Source organism: Pseudoliparis swirei, chromosome 24, assembly GCF_029220125.1.
Source record: "Pseudoliparis swirei isolate HS2019 ecotype Mariana Trench chromosome 24, NWPU_hadal_v1, whole genome shotgun sequence".
NCBI lineage: Eukaryota > Metazoa > Chordata > Actinopteri > Perciformes > Liparidae > Pseudoliparis > Pseudoliparis swirei.
In genome coordinates, this window is record NC_079411.1 from 7,616,290 (window position 1) to 7,632,364 (window position 16,075).

General features: G+C 43.4%; 1 protein-coding gene across 1 annotated transcript in view; it reads left to right on the forward strand.

The window, feature by feature from the left end:
• Window positions 1-16,075, forward strand: part of znf827 (zinc finger protein 827) — a 62,825-nt gene that overhangs the window by 35,610 nt on the left and 11,140 nt on the right. The window contains exons 6-11 of the mRNA XM_056408367.1: window positions 5,901-6,140; window positions 8,995-9,049; window positions 9,171-9,271; window positions 13,553-13,690; window positions 14,894-15,065; window positions 15,809-15,975. Coding sequence (XP_056264342.1) covers window positions 5,901-6,140; window positions 8,995-9,049; window positions 9,171-9,271; window positions 13,553-13,690; window positions 14,894-15,065; window positions 15,809-15,975 — 873 coding nt within the window. The remainder of the gene's footprint in view (window positions 1-5,900; window positions 6,141-8,994; window positions 9,050-9,170; window positions 9,272-13,552; window positions 13,691-14,893; window positions 15,066-15,808; window positions 15,976-16,075) is intronic.

Sequence of the window (16,075 nt, forward strand, 5' to 3'; positions counted from 1 at the left end):
AAGTTGCATTCCGCAATGTTTGACCACAAAAGAGCAGAAAGACTTTGAACCAAACTGACGGCTGCAAATGTGGAGCTCGTGAGGTTATTTTAGTTGATTATTATAGAAAACCACGACCTACTGAAACATCAAACGGTAACACAGCAACATGGACTTTATTTTTCTGGTTCATATTCAAATGTAGGTTTATTAAACGGGTGTTAAACCTTGGTTTGATCCCTCAGCTTCTACTGATGGCTGATACCTATGGTTTTCATAAGAAAATGGTATCGTCTTTTTTGTCTGCCCATCGGAGCAATTAACTGAATGCAGTAAGAAGCAGGAAAGTGGGCGATGATTTCCAGGAGCGTTGGCAGTTCATACAGCAGTGGCCAAGGCTGATTGATTGAGAAATAATTAACGCTGGTTGTAATCAAACTGTACCTGGCTTCTCTTCAAAATATTTCACATGATTGCCTCCTCCTGTAGGAGCCACAGCTGACTGGCATACCTCACGTTGTCAGCCTACAGTGTGGCTATCGTCACTGTCAACTGAATAAATCTGACAGTTTGACACCTTCATTTAAGAGTTTTGAGGGAGGTTTATTTGGCTGAAAAGTTTACTCTTTAATTAAAACACAATTATTTGACAGATGAACCACCCGAGTTAGTCCTGCATGATTTCCCGGACGTAACCGCACTGGATGATGTCTCTGCTGTTTGATGCGGCACACGAATACACATTCCACATCTCCTGGCGGCTTTAGGGTAGCTACGAGGATTTAGTCGAACAAAGTGGAAGGCTTTCTTAAAGTCTACGATCTGTTCAGGATGACAGATGCAGACAGGCGTGTTGACGTTGTTGCTTGAATTGCTTTCAATGTGTGCTTTTTCTTTATGTTTCCACTGGTTGTGGAATGTGTTTTTTTGCGTTATTCTGCAGTATTATGGGATTTCTGCCTATTTGCACCACTCGCATCCATTGCAATTAATTATACCATTACTAGATTATTATAGTGCCCTGTAAACAAAGATGGTCCTTTATTTATTTATTTTTACAGCTATTCAATTTAAACGTCAACTTCACCAACACATACACTACCTTGTTTGTATGGAGCGTACATGTCATGTCAGTACTTCTACCCACTTTTCACCATTGGTTGTAAACACCGGCAACTTTCTGTGCTGAAAAAAAGAAGCCAACGCACAAGTGCCAAATATTGGATTTTTCTCTGACAAAAACACTTTTGGTCCCCACAGGTATTATCCCTGTTTATGGCAACTGCACAGATGGCCATTCACTCCTGTCAACTGAGTTGCGGGTGATTGCCAGCTCTTCTCTTGCTGCCTCCTCTGCTGGGTTACTCGGGCATCACTTCAGCTCCACCGGCTATCCACCTCTTTACCCGTTTTAAATGATCTGAGGCTACGTCCATCTTTTCTAAAGTCTACAGCAGTTAATAAGCACAGTTACGTGACAACAGAAACAGAACAGAAGATATCAGAAGCCTCACCGCCTTTGGCTTTCAGGAAAAAAATGCTCCCACGCAACTTCATCCTCAACCTCACATTAATGGATTGACTATTGACTTAATATGGCTTATCACAGCAGACAGTAAGCAGTTCACCATTCTAATTCACTACAGTGGCATTACTGTACAGTTTTACTGTGTTGAGCTCTACGGTGTCCTCATCGTGCCCCCTCGGTGTGGCCGCTCGCTGACCTCTCTTACTCCCGCCCCCCCTACCTTCACATCTTTCTGTCTCTCTAGTTCTATTTACAGAAATGTAGAGTTGATTCTTTTTGGCCCTTGGTGTAGGTGTTTGTTTCCTGGGTAGGTAGTGATGGACAGAATGACTGGGGCACATCACTTGTCGTCTTTTTGTCTTGTCTACAGATGATGAAGATTCACTCGCCTTGGATTAGCTCCAGCTCGTGCCAAATGTTTTTGTTGTTGTTTTGGACCACTTGGGTAACGACCATTTCTGGTTCTTCGTGGGCCGATCATCAAGCGCGCTGCTCTGGAGTCAGAAGTAGCCGCAGTTTGCGCACGTTGGAAGGTGGGACTACTGAGAGCGAGCTGGTTGAGGATCAATTGTAGCAGCAGCTGTCTGTGAAGTCTGCAGGCAAGGCTGCTGTGGCTCCCACATGACATGCAGTCTCCACACTGCAGCCTTTGAAGCGCATGAACTCTTCACCCGTGTCTGGGCAGGTCGGCTAGAGAGCAGGAGAATAGAGAGCGCGAGAGAAAGAGAGGGATGGGGGCAGGGATAGAGAGATGTGGAATAAGAGAGCAGGGAGAAGGGTAGACTAAGATAACGGTAGGGGGGAGAGGTGGAGAGGTTGTCATTTAGGCTCTAGCCCTTTCTCATCCTTCTCTCCTCCCCCCAGCTCTTCTCTCTCATCCCACTTTCTTGTTTCCTCTCTTACCTTCTGGTGTTTCTTTTTCTGGCACTGTTTGACAATTCGTTGTCTTTCTTTACCCTTCCTCCTCGCCTCTCCCTCGCGCCTGTCCACGTTTCTTGTTCCCGTGCCATCGATGCATCAAATTGGTGCCATAAATTGACTTTGTGAGCACTAAGTCGCTAATGGTGTGTGACTTTTTTGCGTAGTAACAAATCTGTCCGTGCTCTGCGCCTTCCTACTGTATATATTCTCGGCGAAAGAGGCTGTCACATTCACGCAGATTCAAGTGGACACCAGAGGTCAAAGTTGATCACTAAAAACAGAACATCGCACCAACCCCAATCACTTTCATTCTGACTCAAAACGTGAGTGGTGCTGCTTCAGAGGGAGCAAGGTATGTACAGTGCATTTAAAGTAACTTGGCATACAGATCACATCCACACATTGTAAAACTGCAATTTGTTTGCCATTACAAACCAAATGGAGCTGAAAAAGGCCTCCGTGACATTCGGACACACTTTAACCCACCTAATCCAGACAGATTTGCGATCCGACAGTTTATTAGTGTGTCCCTATTACATGCCGTGCCTCTTGAATAGAAACCGTGTGCATTTGTTTGAGCAGTGATGTGAATTTTAAGCACTCAAAAAACAAATAAAATAGATGCACAAGCCAGAAGAACAAAGATGTGTTCATCATGTACACTTAGTTGTTAAACTTGTTACTTAAAAAAAGTGAAAGTTGAAACCTTTAGGTAAAAAGGGAATATCATTGAGAGTTCCATATTGTCCCTATGTAATAATCAGACAAGAGGACAGCGAGCTAAACTCGACCGACTAATTCATATTCCTTTGGATGCAATAAAATAATAATTAAGTCAGTTTCCCTGAGTTCTAATATTTCTAAAATATTACCACAAAGCAGCTCTTATGTTTACAATTAGTGTGTTTTTAAAATATATGTTTTTGGTGGTTGTACAACTATTATAAACATGTATAAAACCCACACACGCAACTTAATAGCCTGCAGTTTCACCCCATTTATTTCCTATTGTTCTAGAAAATATTTATATTTTTTTCACTAGTATATTGTGAAGAGGAAAGCTATGATATTTAGTGAAGGAGGGAACAGACGCCTTTTGTCTTCACACACACACACACACACACACACACACACACACACACACACACACACAGTCTCTCTCACTCTTTTAGACCTGATTCTGTGGCCTAATGGCAGCTGGTGTATCACAGAAGAGGCTTCTGCACCAGAGGGGATGACACATACTCTCTCAGACGCACAGGACACACACACACACACACACACACACACACACATACACACAATCACATGCTTACTTACAGACACACACACATGCTGGATTCAGGCAGACGGAGGGCAGCTTTTTATGGCTTCAGAACATTAGGTCATGACCCTGACCAAAAAGCCACAGCTATTATCAGTGTGGGAATAAGGCCACATTTTCATTGTGTGACAGGTAGACTTCTGATCTGGCCTTCTGTGATGTTATGCTTTCAATGTGGAGTCTGAGAGAAAACATTTGGTCGTAAACACACAGGGTCACGTGACCGCTCTGTAACGGCTCTTTGGGTCGTAAGCATGTTTGTCCCCGCGCTGGGAGCTCAAGTACATAGGGTGTCCGTTATTGCAGGGATGTGTTTGTGTGTACAACTGTGTTTTTGCAGCGCAGCAGTCCACTCAGCGTCTCGTCGTCAGGGTGGTGATCCAATGATGGAAGCTCTCGTGTCCCTTTGTTGACCCTTACAGAGCGGCTCCACCCCCCCCTGTCTCTCCTGCTCTGCCCCTCCACTCTTGGCCAACTCTGGCCACCTGATTAAGGGATTAGTGCGGCTGATGGTTGTCCGTGTCCCCCACATGCTGGCTACACCAGGCAGCACAGGGATGGGGGGGAAGTTTACTTTTTAATTCACCCACAAACACCGTAGCAGACACGTATTCAGTAGATGCGCTGCATCACATGTGCACAATGTACTAGAGGTCCGGTCTTGGTGTCGCACACTGGCCTCGTTCTGCAGATGAGTGGAGAATGCGAGGGGGAGGGGGGGGGGGAGAGGGGGTCAGCGCAGGGTCACTGTCTTGTATCTCTCTCCCTCCCTACGCTTTCCCCAGCTCTTCTCGCCTTTCCCCCTGCCTCTCCCACTGCTCCCGATGCCCTGCCAAATTCATACATCCCATAATCGTGCTGAGTCGCCATGTCGGCAGCGCTGTATCAACCCCACTGCTTTGTGTTGCTTTGCTTGCCGCCACACTGAGACACCGCCTCCTGCCATCCGTGCAGTCAAAGATCAGATAACTTGGATGTACAGACGCTAATGGATGAACCAGTAAAGGATGTATTGATTTGATTTATTACAAATCAGACGGCTGCCCAGTGGATACTTACTGCAGTCTAAAATGGACCGACATTTAATCAAGTACATTTAGCCACACATGCTATCGGAGACCAACTTTCTGATTGCAGAATAACTCTTCCTCAAGAAAACAAAGGGTGCATCACAGTTTCCTTTTGAATTTTTGCCCAAACCTTTTTATTGCGACCTCTGGCCCTTTGTTTAATATCCGTAGAGAGAGGAGAGAATGTGTTTTGATTCTGCAATCGGGACATTCCTAACCGATGCCATCTTTCCTATTTTTAGGATGGTCACTTCGCCTCACCTCCTTGTATGAGTGAGTCAACATACAGCTTTTAGTCTATGTGTTGAAAACCTTTTATCTTCTATCATACACCTCTAGTTATTATAAACATAAATTTAAAAATTGCTTCTTGGTTTCATTTAAAGTATTTTTAGAGTCTTGAAGCCGTTTGCTTCAGTGAACCTACGTGAGCTGCTGGAGCCTTCCTCGTGAACCTGTGTGACCTCCCGGTGCTCTTTTGCCCTAATAATTACACAGCTAGATGCTGACCGGCTCGGCCTTAGCTGCAATGTTTTGGCTGTTATTTGGATTTTCCTCTTTCAGTTTTAATTCCATCTAAGCAAAATTGGTGTTGCTGTTTGTGTGGTGTTCTTGTATTTAGGTGAAAGTCAAAAGTATTTTATTTTGGTTTGTTTTATTTATTTTTGCTTAGATTATTTGGCCTTTCTGAGGTTTATGTTTGTTGAGGGTGTCGTAAGTTTTACTGATTGTTGAACATGTGTACATTTTGGACCGTTAACAATTTCCAGTTGTAGAAGAAATACTCCGATTCTTCACTTAAGTAAAGTACCATTACCACAATGTTAAAGTACTGCATTACCAGTGAAAGTGCTACATTTAAAACACTACTTACTACCCCAAAATGATCATTTATATATTGATTACACACTAGTTGTTGCCGTGGATTCTTGAAGAAAACGTTGCATGCCTCAACACTGAACTGAAGTAAACAAAGCTGCGTTTAACAAGCACAAAAATGTATCAAAACATCTGTTTACAAACTAAGATAATTCAAGTCTAACCGGTTATTCCTCTTTTGCTCCATCATCTGCTGCAGAGAACAACAAAGATCATTACGAGAGGGTGAAAGTAAAGGCAGAGCCCATGGAGGTGGACCCACCCCCCGTTGAACTCACCCAACCTGCCTCTTTCCTGCGGGCCTTTGGCACTTTCGGGGCAAGTGAGAAGACTGAGCCAATGAGTAACCTTCTAGAGACGTTGGCCCGCCCCCAGAAAGACCTGTTCTCCCAGGACATATCGGTCAAAATGGCCTCAGAACTACTGTTCAAATTGTCAGGTAAGTTCCTTGCAGACATGTGCGCTGTCAGACAGACACTGCTCTCTGAGTCAGTATCTACACACACACACACACACACACACACATGCACACCAACACATGTTATTTTCCCCTGCAGCACCACAGTATAAACCGTGAGCAGGTTTTGCTACTCGACCATAAAACCTACATGTTTCCATTGCCATCCTCCGGTGGCTCTGTTGTTAAGGCCGGGATATAGGACATGAAATGACATCCGGCTTTTTGTACCTGTATGGCCATGAAAGTGATATTGAAGCTGCAGACAGCTGTTTGTATTGCTAGATTAAGACAGAGCTTTGAGGTGCCTCCCCCCCCTAGGGGAAAGGTACAGATGTGTGTGTGGCGATTCAGGTGTGCAGTCCTGGGCTGTGACCCCAGCTTTATCCTGCCTCTAAATGCCATAAGGAGAAACAAGCTTGTGTAAAAAAAAAATTACCTTCTTGCTTTCACACCTATTCACACATTCACACACTGGCAGTCTTTCTTTCCCACACAGTCTTGCATGCACACCTTTACACACTCACACAAGGCCCCATGGGGAGTGGTGTCTGCACAAATGCCCCTCTTCCCTCCTCCCTCTCCTCCTTTCTCTCATTCTCTCTCTCTCTCTCTCCCTCTCCCTTGACTCGTTTTCAGACATGCCGGCTCAAGCACACTTGGCTGCACACGCTCTCCCCCTGCACTTCCCCTCCCTCCGCCCTCCCTTTACATTTCTCCCGTGCGGCATCTCCATGGCAACGTGGAAAGAGACCTCTGTCCTTGGCGAGCGGTGTGACGGAGTGGGGTGTTTAGAGGGTGGTGGTGGGTTGTAGTGGGGGCCAGAGGATAAGGAGGGTAGAGGGCAGCAGGGGTACACAGTATGCCCACCCAGGGAGGCCGGGGCATCGCTCGCCTGGCAACGGCGACAACCGCCCCCCTTGGAACTGGGTTTGAATGGGAGGAGGACTAGAACAGAGGGGGCTGCTGTCACACAATGAGCAATCAATATGAATTACCCAGAGCAGTAGGACCTCAGAGACGCATCAGTAGCAAGGTCGCTCTGAACACCGAGATGGTTGCAGCTTTGAAATTCACTTCAATGCATCGCCTTGGAACTCTCACATATGGCTCCATCCTCAGGCGTTGTGTATCGTTGTCCTAACGGCTTGATACTGGAAAACCCATAGTATGTATGCTCACATCAACTTTATTACTACTTAGAAACCTCTTTCAACATATTTTGTATTTAACCCTCCTGTTACCGTAGGGTCAATTTGACCCCAGTCAATGTTTAACCCTCCTGTTACCTTTATATTTACTGACCCCAGCAATTAAAACCTCCAGAAAATTATTAGAATTAATATTGTTTTCCAAGTTTAAGTGTGAGGTACTTTATCTTTGTTTGTTGACTACCTAAATAGCCCTTTAAATATATAAAAAAGTTGATATTTCTTATATGTTTGACACAGTGAAAAACAGCCTGGGGTCAAATTGACCCGAAAGAACACCGACACTAAACATTGAATGCGGTCAAATTGACCCTAAGGTCACAGGAGGGTTAAGACTCGAACACTGTGAGCAACTAGATACGGCTGCCATGTTGCAAGTACAGTATTCGGTGTACTCACTCAGAAACAGCACTGTGGACCTCTGTCATACGGAAGTGGACTTGGATTCCCTCCGTTTAAACTATACTTGCCTTGCCTGTGAACAGAATTGGCATAATGTGTAATCACAACCCTAAAACAGGTGTAAACCATGCCAAGCCTGTAGTCTCAAAGCATCGAGGCTTTATGGAAAACACAAGCAATTATTGATTTTGACTGTTAATATAATAATGTAATATCAGGTGAAATTATTACACTTGTGTTAAATACAATAGGAGTCAGTGGATGTCTATATTAGCACGGTTGATCTATCACATTCACGCCACTGTAATTATTCTGAGCAGCGCGTTGCTATGTCGAGAGAAAAAAAAAGAACCTTTTTGAGTTTTTATAAGTTGGGAAAAGTTCACGAGATGAACCATACAGCTAGTTAGAATGTGTGAGGGAGAAAAAAATACACTGCATTGCAGGTCAGACAGGTTGGTTTGATAATCACCAGTTGGACACGCATTTTCCATTTATTCCTCCAAAAGCAGCAGCATTAAATTTGAATATGTTTGCACTGATGAGCAGCTTTCAACAGACTTGTACTGTGTGTCTAAAAGTCTATTCTGTAGATCTTTACAATGTACAGTAATGCAATCAATCCAAAAAAGCCTTGGCCACACCAGTGCAACCGTACTCGAACACACTGATGTGCCATCTGGGTTGTCTAATCTGAACAGCCATGCACATAAAAAAGAAAAGAACAAATATTTTCGTATGAGTGTTGTTGGGCTAACTTTTGGCTCGCAGGTCGGCAGGTCCACCGGAGAGACACCCACTACTCCAGATGGCGAGTACACCCCTGCTGGCATGGCCATCCTGTGCTTTACCAGCCGAGTTGAGCCTAAAGAAACCAGCAGGATATAGTGTGTATATCTGGTCTATGATGGACGATGTGCAGGGAAGCTTTTTTTGGTATCCATTTATTCACAGAGAGCATTTTATAGTGAGATCTAAATATCTGATGCAGTGGGCTTAAAATCAAAATATATAACTAGCTTCTTCACTCCAGGTCTACTTTGTCATGCATGTGAGGAAGATTATAACGTGTGTGTCTGTGTAAAGTTCTATCGTGACGTCTGATTTGAATAAATAGTGTATTAAATGACTATAAATGGTAAAATATTCATGTATAGATAGCATTGTATTGACACTGTTTTAATATGTTTTGCGTTCTTTTTTTCTTTTCTTTTTTTTTACAGAAAAAGTCAGCAAAGCCAACAACCTCAAAGACAGTAACATGGTGGGAATAAACAGGTGAGTCAATAGTACCCTCTGTGTTTGTCTCATTATGATAATAATGTAATATTCTGCATTTTTGAATGTGTTTTTTATTTAGTTGCCATGTTAATTGTTCGTATTTTGTATCACGTTTCAGTTCGTTCCTGGACGAGTGCTTCAGACAATCACCCTTTAACTCGCGCTCCAAGAGCTCTTCCCCCGCAGAACCCAGCTCTTCTGCCAGGGCACTATTCCATGGTAAGACACACACACACACACACACACACTCACACTTGCACACAGATACGCACACACACACTCACACTCCGAGGAACATGTTGTAGTCGTAATGGAACAGACATATCAGTTTATAGCAGGCTGTAGATGTGTGGACGGTATCTTTGCTCATGTCGTGTCTTTTAGAGCTGCAACAATAAGTCGATTTAATCAATAAGTCGCAATAATTGTAATATTTAAGCGTTTTGAACATTTTTCAAGCAAACATAAAGAACGCTTCCTGATTTCAGCTCCTTAGAAGTAAATGTCTGCTATCTTCGCTATTTTTGGGTGTAACGGACCATTAATCAGACAAAACGAGCAAACTTAACACGTTATCATCGACTAATAAGTTGTGAATGGCATTTGTTTTACCATTTTTCAACAAACAATTATTTAAGACAATAATCTGCCTATTCACCGGTAATAAACCTAATTGTTAGTTGCATCCCTGGTGTCTTTATGCTTGTTGTTTTGTAAAAATAATTATCTCCACAGAAATAATAACACAGGTTGGTTTGATAATCACCAGTTAGACGAGCATTTTGCATTTATTCCGACAAAAAGTGTGTTCAGAAAAATGATCTGCAGCTCGAGTCATTCATAGAATAGTATCTTCAAAGACTCCAAGTCTTCAAGTTATTCCCACTGCTGCTTGTAGAAATGTAATTAGCAGAGATGCTCATTATACACGAACATACATGTGCATGCATTTACAGGCACACACACACACACACACACACACACACTCTTGCACAGCAGCCTTGTAGCCTGCTGAGCGACTCGACATCAAACTACACATGAAGTCACCTTTTCAATCGGAGTGTACAGCCACAAGGACACATCTCAATTAACCACCTCCAACTTCACGTGATCTCACCTTCCTCTCCGGCACAGCCCCCTCTCCCCGGTTCATATTCCGAGCTCCGGCCGGCCTCACTGCACTCTCGCGCATCTCCCCAACCCGAAGGCCTCTGCCCAGGGCATCCCCCGTCTCCCTCTCCTCCCCTCTTCCCTGGCATCCCATAACTTCCCTCCGTGTTCCTTTGGCAGTGAGAGATCCAGAGGTTAATTAGCTTGTGCCAGCTTTGTCTGTCCCTCTGCCAGTTAATGAAAATCTGATTGGCTTCTGGGTGTCAAGAGTGTCCTGAAAGTTAATTCGCCCCGACCACCTCCCCTTTCCCTGGTGTGTTGAGGCTTCACATCCAGCCTCTGCTGCTCAGTTTTTTTACAGTCGTACTGTTTTACTCTTCTCTCCCTCCTCATGCGTGTCTCTCTATGCCTGCTCTTTTTCTTTTATGCCTTCATTTAGCTTTATCTGCCTGTCTTACCGACCCCTGTATTGGTAAGCGTTTCTAGTTGCAGCTGTAGGCAGGCAGACTTTAATCAAATGTATTTGCTTTTCAATGTTTGAGGGACTTTAATGTCCTTTCCTGAGACCCAGCATTAAGAGATTTTTAGCTCAGTCTGTTTTAGTATTACTCGTACATTCAATGGCCTGGTCGTAAAAGGATTTGTTAGTGATGAGCGACAATTGGATGTTTTGTGATTGTCATGAAACTTGCCGTCTAATTAAAAGGAAACGCCGACTGCTTTAATGGAGACATTTTAGTCATGTATTTGACAGTGTAAAGGGTAAAAAAACGACATATTTAAATGTACTTATTAGTATCATGTGCAGTGATATTCCGTCCATAACATTGAGACATGGGACAGGGATGTCGTATGTGTACAGATTGTAAAGCCCACTGAGGCAAATTCGTAATTTGTTATATATTGCTATATAAAATAAACTGAATTGAATTGAAATAAGTGGCACTAAAAGTAAACACTATTTCTGATACAGAAAACTGCTTATTGTATCACCAATAAAGCAGGAAAGAACAAGTAAGGGAGATTCTTCTCGCTTCAGAAGAGCGCAATCCCTCATTTCTTGTTTGTCTCTCTCTCTCTTTCGCCTACTCTAAAGGCACAAATTAAGCCATTAACAACTCACGCCACACCCCAACTGGCTTAAACATCAGTGTGTTAGCTGGGTCGGGCCTCGAGCCCTCGCTTCTCATCACCTGTGTGACCGGGCCGTCCCCTGGTTTCACTTGCGAGTCAGGACAAGTTAAAGCTTTTATGTGCTGAGCTTTGGCCGTAAGCCCCATAAGAAGGACTCGGATTCTCCGAATAAGCCACACAGACAACGAGTCTGGAACATAGGGTTGAAAAAGATGTCATCAGCCCGTTAAAGTCCGATATCCGGTTGCTGTCATTGTGAGAGGTGGGTTTCAGCTAATGCAGGAGGTGGGGAAGTCCGTGGCTCTGATGTCTGTCGGAATTGCAGTTGGTTTCATGCCACCGTCGCCACTTTACTCCCGGAGAGGAGCTTCAAACATACACACTGTTTCTGCAGATTATTCACATGTTTCAGCCTAATACTGCTTTTCCTAGATCTACTTTTATGTTTTGAGTCACACACTTGCAGTAGAAAGGACTTATAGACTTGACAATTATCTCAAATTGAACAAAGCAGCACATTCTCACCTTGGAGAAGCGGAGTCCACTCCAGACATTAAGGAACTTAAATGATTAATTGATCAATCAACCATTGATTTAATCTCTAGTTGAACCTGATCTTCATGTCGCAGCAGGCTCTGCTCATTTAATATGACATGGCCTGCAGCCCAATGCTTATATCTTAGATTTACATTTCCTAGAATTAACTTGGCGGAACTCAAAGTAGTTTGAACGTGATGTACCTCAAAGTTGAGTTGATAGAACATTTTCTTTTAGTAATCCCAAGTTATGACAGGCGCATTATTCTTCTCGGAACAGTTCGTATTTCTTAGAATAATATAGGCCTTTTATTCTAAATCAAAATAACGTGGAAAAATAATGCAATAACATGTTTGACTCATTATAGAACACTCTTTTTGTGGCACATATATTACCAACATTACAAAAAGATGAGATCCACCTGTAGAAATCCTCCTGCAGATAATGTCAGAAACAAGTACAGCAATGGTACAGATGAATAGAGAAAGTACAAGAAATGAATAACAGGAGGAATAGATAAAGAAACCATACAGCATATGGAGACAAAAGACTCTTATTTAATTTCCAATGGTGAAATATCCTTTCACACGACCTTTCAAAGCCAATGCATTTGTTCTTTAACAGTCAGTTAACGTTAAACTGCGCACTGATGTTCATATGCAAAGAATCAACACATTTAGCGAGAGGAGGAACCTGAGCAGCAGATTATACATTTTTCTCACGGAAATAAAAAGTCAGAATAACTATAGAAACTTTTTATCCAATGACTTTACAACAGTTTTAGCCAACGTCCGTTTGTGTGTTCTATTTTACAATGCACACGTTAATGCCTCCATCTGAGTGTCTGTTTGGTTTCTTTTGACTTCCTTTATGTCCGATGATGGATAAAAAGCTCAAGAGAATTCGCTCTCATTTCTTTGGTTCAACCTGGAGAGGGAGGGGAGGAGGGTGACATGCAGCATGGAGGTGTATATGTGTATGCTGCGGGCTTTAGTGTACGCTGTTGACATTAAGAATGCATTCGCACTTCACCCCCCCCCCCCCCCCCAGCAGGCTAGATGAGGAGCGTCTGTCAAATGGCAGCAGACAGGTTTCAGTCTTGTGGGTTAGCAAATTAGCCCACAGTGTATCCGTTGTTCTGTTGTTTCACTGAAGGGAATAAGACCTTTCCTGGTGAATTAGACTATTTTTCTGCCAGTTTTTGGCGTGTTAAACTTAATACTCGAGCAGTGCAGTTGCTAAATGAGTAAATGTAATGTTGTACCGAATCTCCGAGGAAGAGCCATAGACTTTTCTCTCTCGCTCTCATTATTATCTTTATTATGTGCAGTCTTTAATGCTCGTGGGTAGCCTCTCCTGCCTGCCTGTAATAAGGTGGAGGCGAACGGTATCGAAAGCATCGCAGAAAGAGAATGCTGGAGGAGATTATTATAGCTGGGTATGGGAATAGTTGTTGGTAATAAGTTCACGCCATACAAATATGTAAGAAAGATGGATCAAATCCAGATGACCCTCTAACTCAAAGAACTCCACAGCACATGAGCACACAGCGCAGCAGCAGCGTGGTGCGGCAGTCACGGTTTACACGTCGATACATATGGAGTTATGTGTTTGATTCATCGCCGCCTGGTAACGGCCTTCTGGTCTACCTGCAGCCGCTTCTGTGGCTAATTGTGTCCTCAGTGAATGACGACTTTGGTGTTCTGCGTTTTGTTCCAGACTCGGAAAAGGATGACGGGGAGCCGGGAAACGGGATTGCCCCGTGGAGACTCAGCGAACAGCTCTTCCCCTGCCCCGTCTGTGGCAAAGTGTTCGGCAGACAGCAGACGCTTTCTAGACATCTGTCTCTCCACACAGGTAAACAAACACACACACACACACACACACGTGCACAACAACATTGTTAAAGCACGTGCACACCAGCGCCGCGTGAGCCCACCTCTTTGTTTAATGTATAGATGTTCGCTGCTGGGTTTGCCTCCCCCCCCCACCCCAGTAAGTAAATAAGGTTGACTAGACTAGATTACCCTTCCTTTAAAGAGATTACTACCATGATTAGTCTCTCTGGGAAAACTGCCCATCTAATTACTCTGCCAGAGGTATGCTTCACAGAGTAACACACACACACACACACACACACACACTCACACACACACTAGTAATTCTGATGCAGTCACAATTGGTTTCGTTCATTCACTTTGTCTCCCGCGCTCGGACACTGGAGACTTCTTCAGGATGAAGCTGCACACTCCCTTGTGTCCTGATTACTCTGTGTTTTCAAACTTGGCCCTTTTTTTGCTCCCAATTGATCCGTTCTATCCCATCACTGTCTTCTGCAATCCCTCTCGTTCTCTGCCCTTATTAGGACAATAAATTAATGAATATCTCGCTGATGCGTTTTTTTATTTCAAGCAAATTAAACGGCGGATTAGAAATTAATGCAACCTACTCGGGATTGCAGATTAAATGTCCGGGCGCACAAATGGAGACTCGTGTACAAAATGCCCCCCACACAATTGGACATGCTCTCACATTTTGCGTGAACACACACTACACGGCGCACACGCGCGCCATCTGAGAGTGTTGGCTGTGAACAGCTTGGCCACACCACAGAGAGCAGAAGCAGGGGCATATGTCAGTGTGATGGTCTTTTTGGTTTCCCCCGGCGACATAAAGGTTGCCTGGCTTCATGTCCTTGGGGCAAATGGTGTGTGTGTGTGTGTGTTTTAGGGGGAGTTACTGGGAAAAGACATTGTGTTTGCATGAAAGCAAATATGGTGGTTTGATTTATTTTTCTTCATTAGATTTTAGAATGCTTTAAAATGTGTAAAAATAATGTCTTTATGCGCCTCATATTTTCATCAGATTTTTATCTGACATCACACTGATTTTTCTTCCTCAGGATCAGAGTTTAAGTTAGGGTGAGGCGAAGGTGAGGCAGGGTTAGGCATCACATCATTAGGTTGAAGCTTGTTTTAAAGAGGCTGTGCGCAACTTTTAATGAAACATTATCTGAGGTAATGTTTACAGTAACCTGTGGTCTTGTGTTTGTTTTCGCAGACGAGAGGAAGTACAAGTGCCACTTGTGTCCGTATGCAGCCAAGTGCAGGGCTAACCTCAATCAGCACCTGACCATCCACTCCGTCAAGCTGGTCAATACGGATGCTGAGCAGATTGTCAGCGCTGTTACAGCCGAGTCCGCCGAGCGCAAGAACTGCCTCTACTACTACAGGTAATGATGATGGACCAAAGCACAGCACTCTATTAAGGAGGTCTCCAGCCAATAGCAGAGGTTCAAATCACGGCTTTGTGGGTTTGATTTTTATCTGCTGCTTGATGCCCAAATATATCTTTATATTTATATATATATATATATATTTTTCCCCAATTACTATTTTGTTTGTGTTAAATGTTTTCATTTATTTAAAATATTATTTCAAAATTATTATTATTTGCTTTGTTTAAAAGAGTTGGATGAGATAATCCAAACCAGAGCTGTAAACCATTTGATTATTAAAACATGTTTCTGTAGCTTGGAGATGGATAGTACAAAGCTATCGGCACACCTTAAGCTCCCATATTAAAAGGTTAAATCTTTTTTATTTAATGCATTTAAAAAGCAGAAGTGTAAAAATGTGTTTGGGTATATGGGGTGTTACGCGCTGATTTATCTCTTATTTGGATGCAACCGCACAGTCACAACAAGACTCGATCTTCTCCTCTAATTCTGCAAGAAATCAAATAAGTGTATTTTCCAAAATGTTTTTACGAATGTTTCAACACTTTAATGTGTCTAATGATCTGAAACGTGTTCAATAGCACCATGTCTGCAGTGAGGAAAAGTTTTACTTTCAATAGTCTCAGTGGTACATGGTGGATACATTTCTGTGAATTCATTACCCATTAATGCAGACATGATCTAACACTGAAGCTGACGGCTATTCTCGCCATCTTTCCTCTCTGTTCTCTGTCCAGCTGCCATGTGTGTGATTTCCAGACGGAGCTGAATGCCCAGTTTGTCAGCCACATGTCGCTCCATGTGGACAAGGAGCAGTGGATGTTCTCGCTCTGCTGCAGCGTCTGTGACTTCGTCTGCATGGAGGAGAACGACATGAAGAACCACATGAGCAGCGGGCACGCAGGTATGAGTCCAGACCGCATCGACGACATGGTCTCTCTCATTCGGCGTGTGTCGGTGGAATGAAGGGTTCGAACTCACATTATCATTATTTTTTCAGTTAA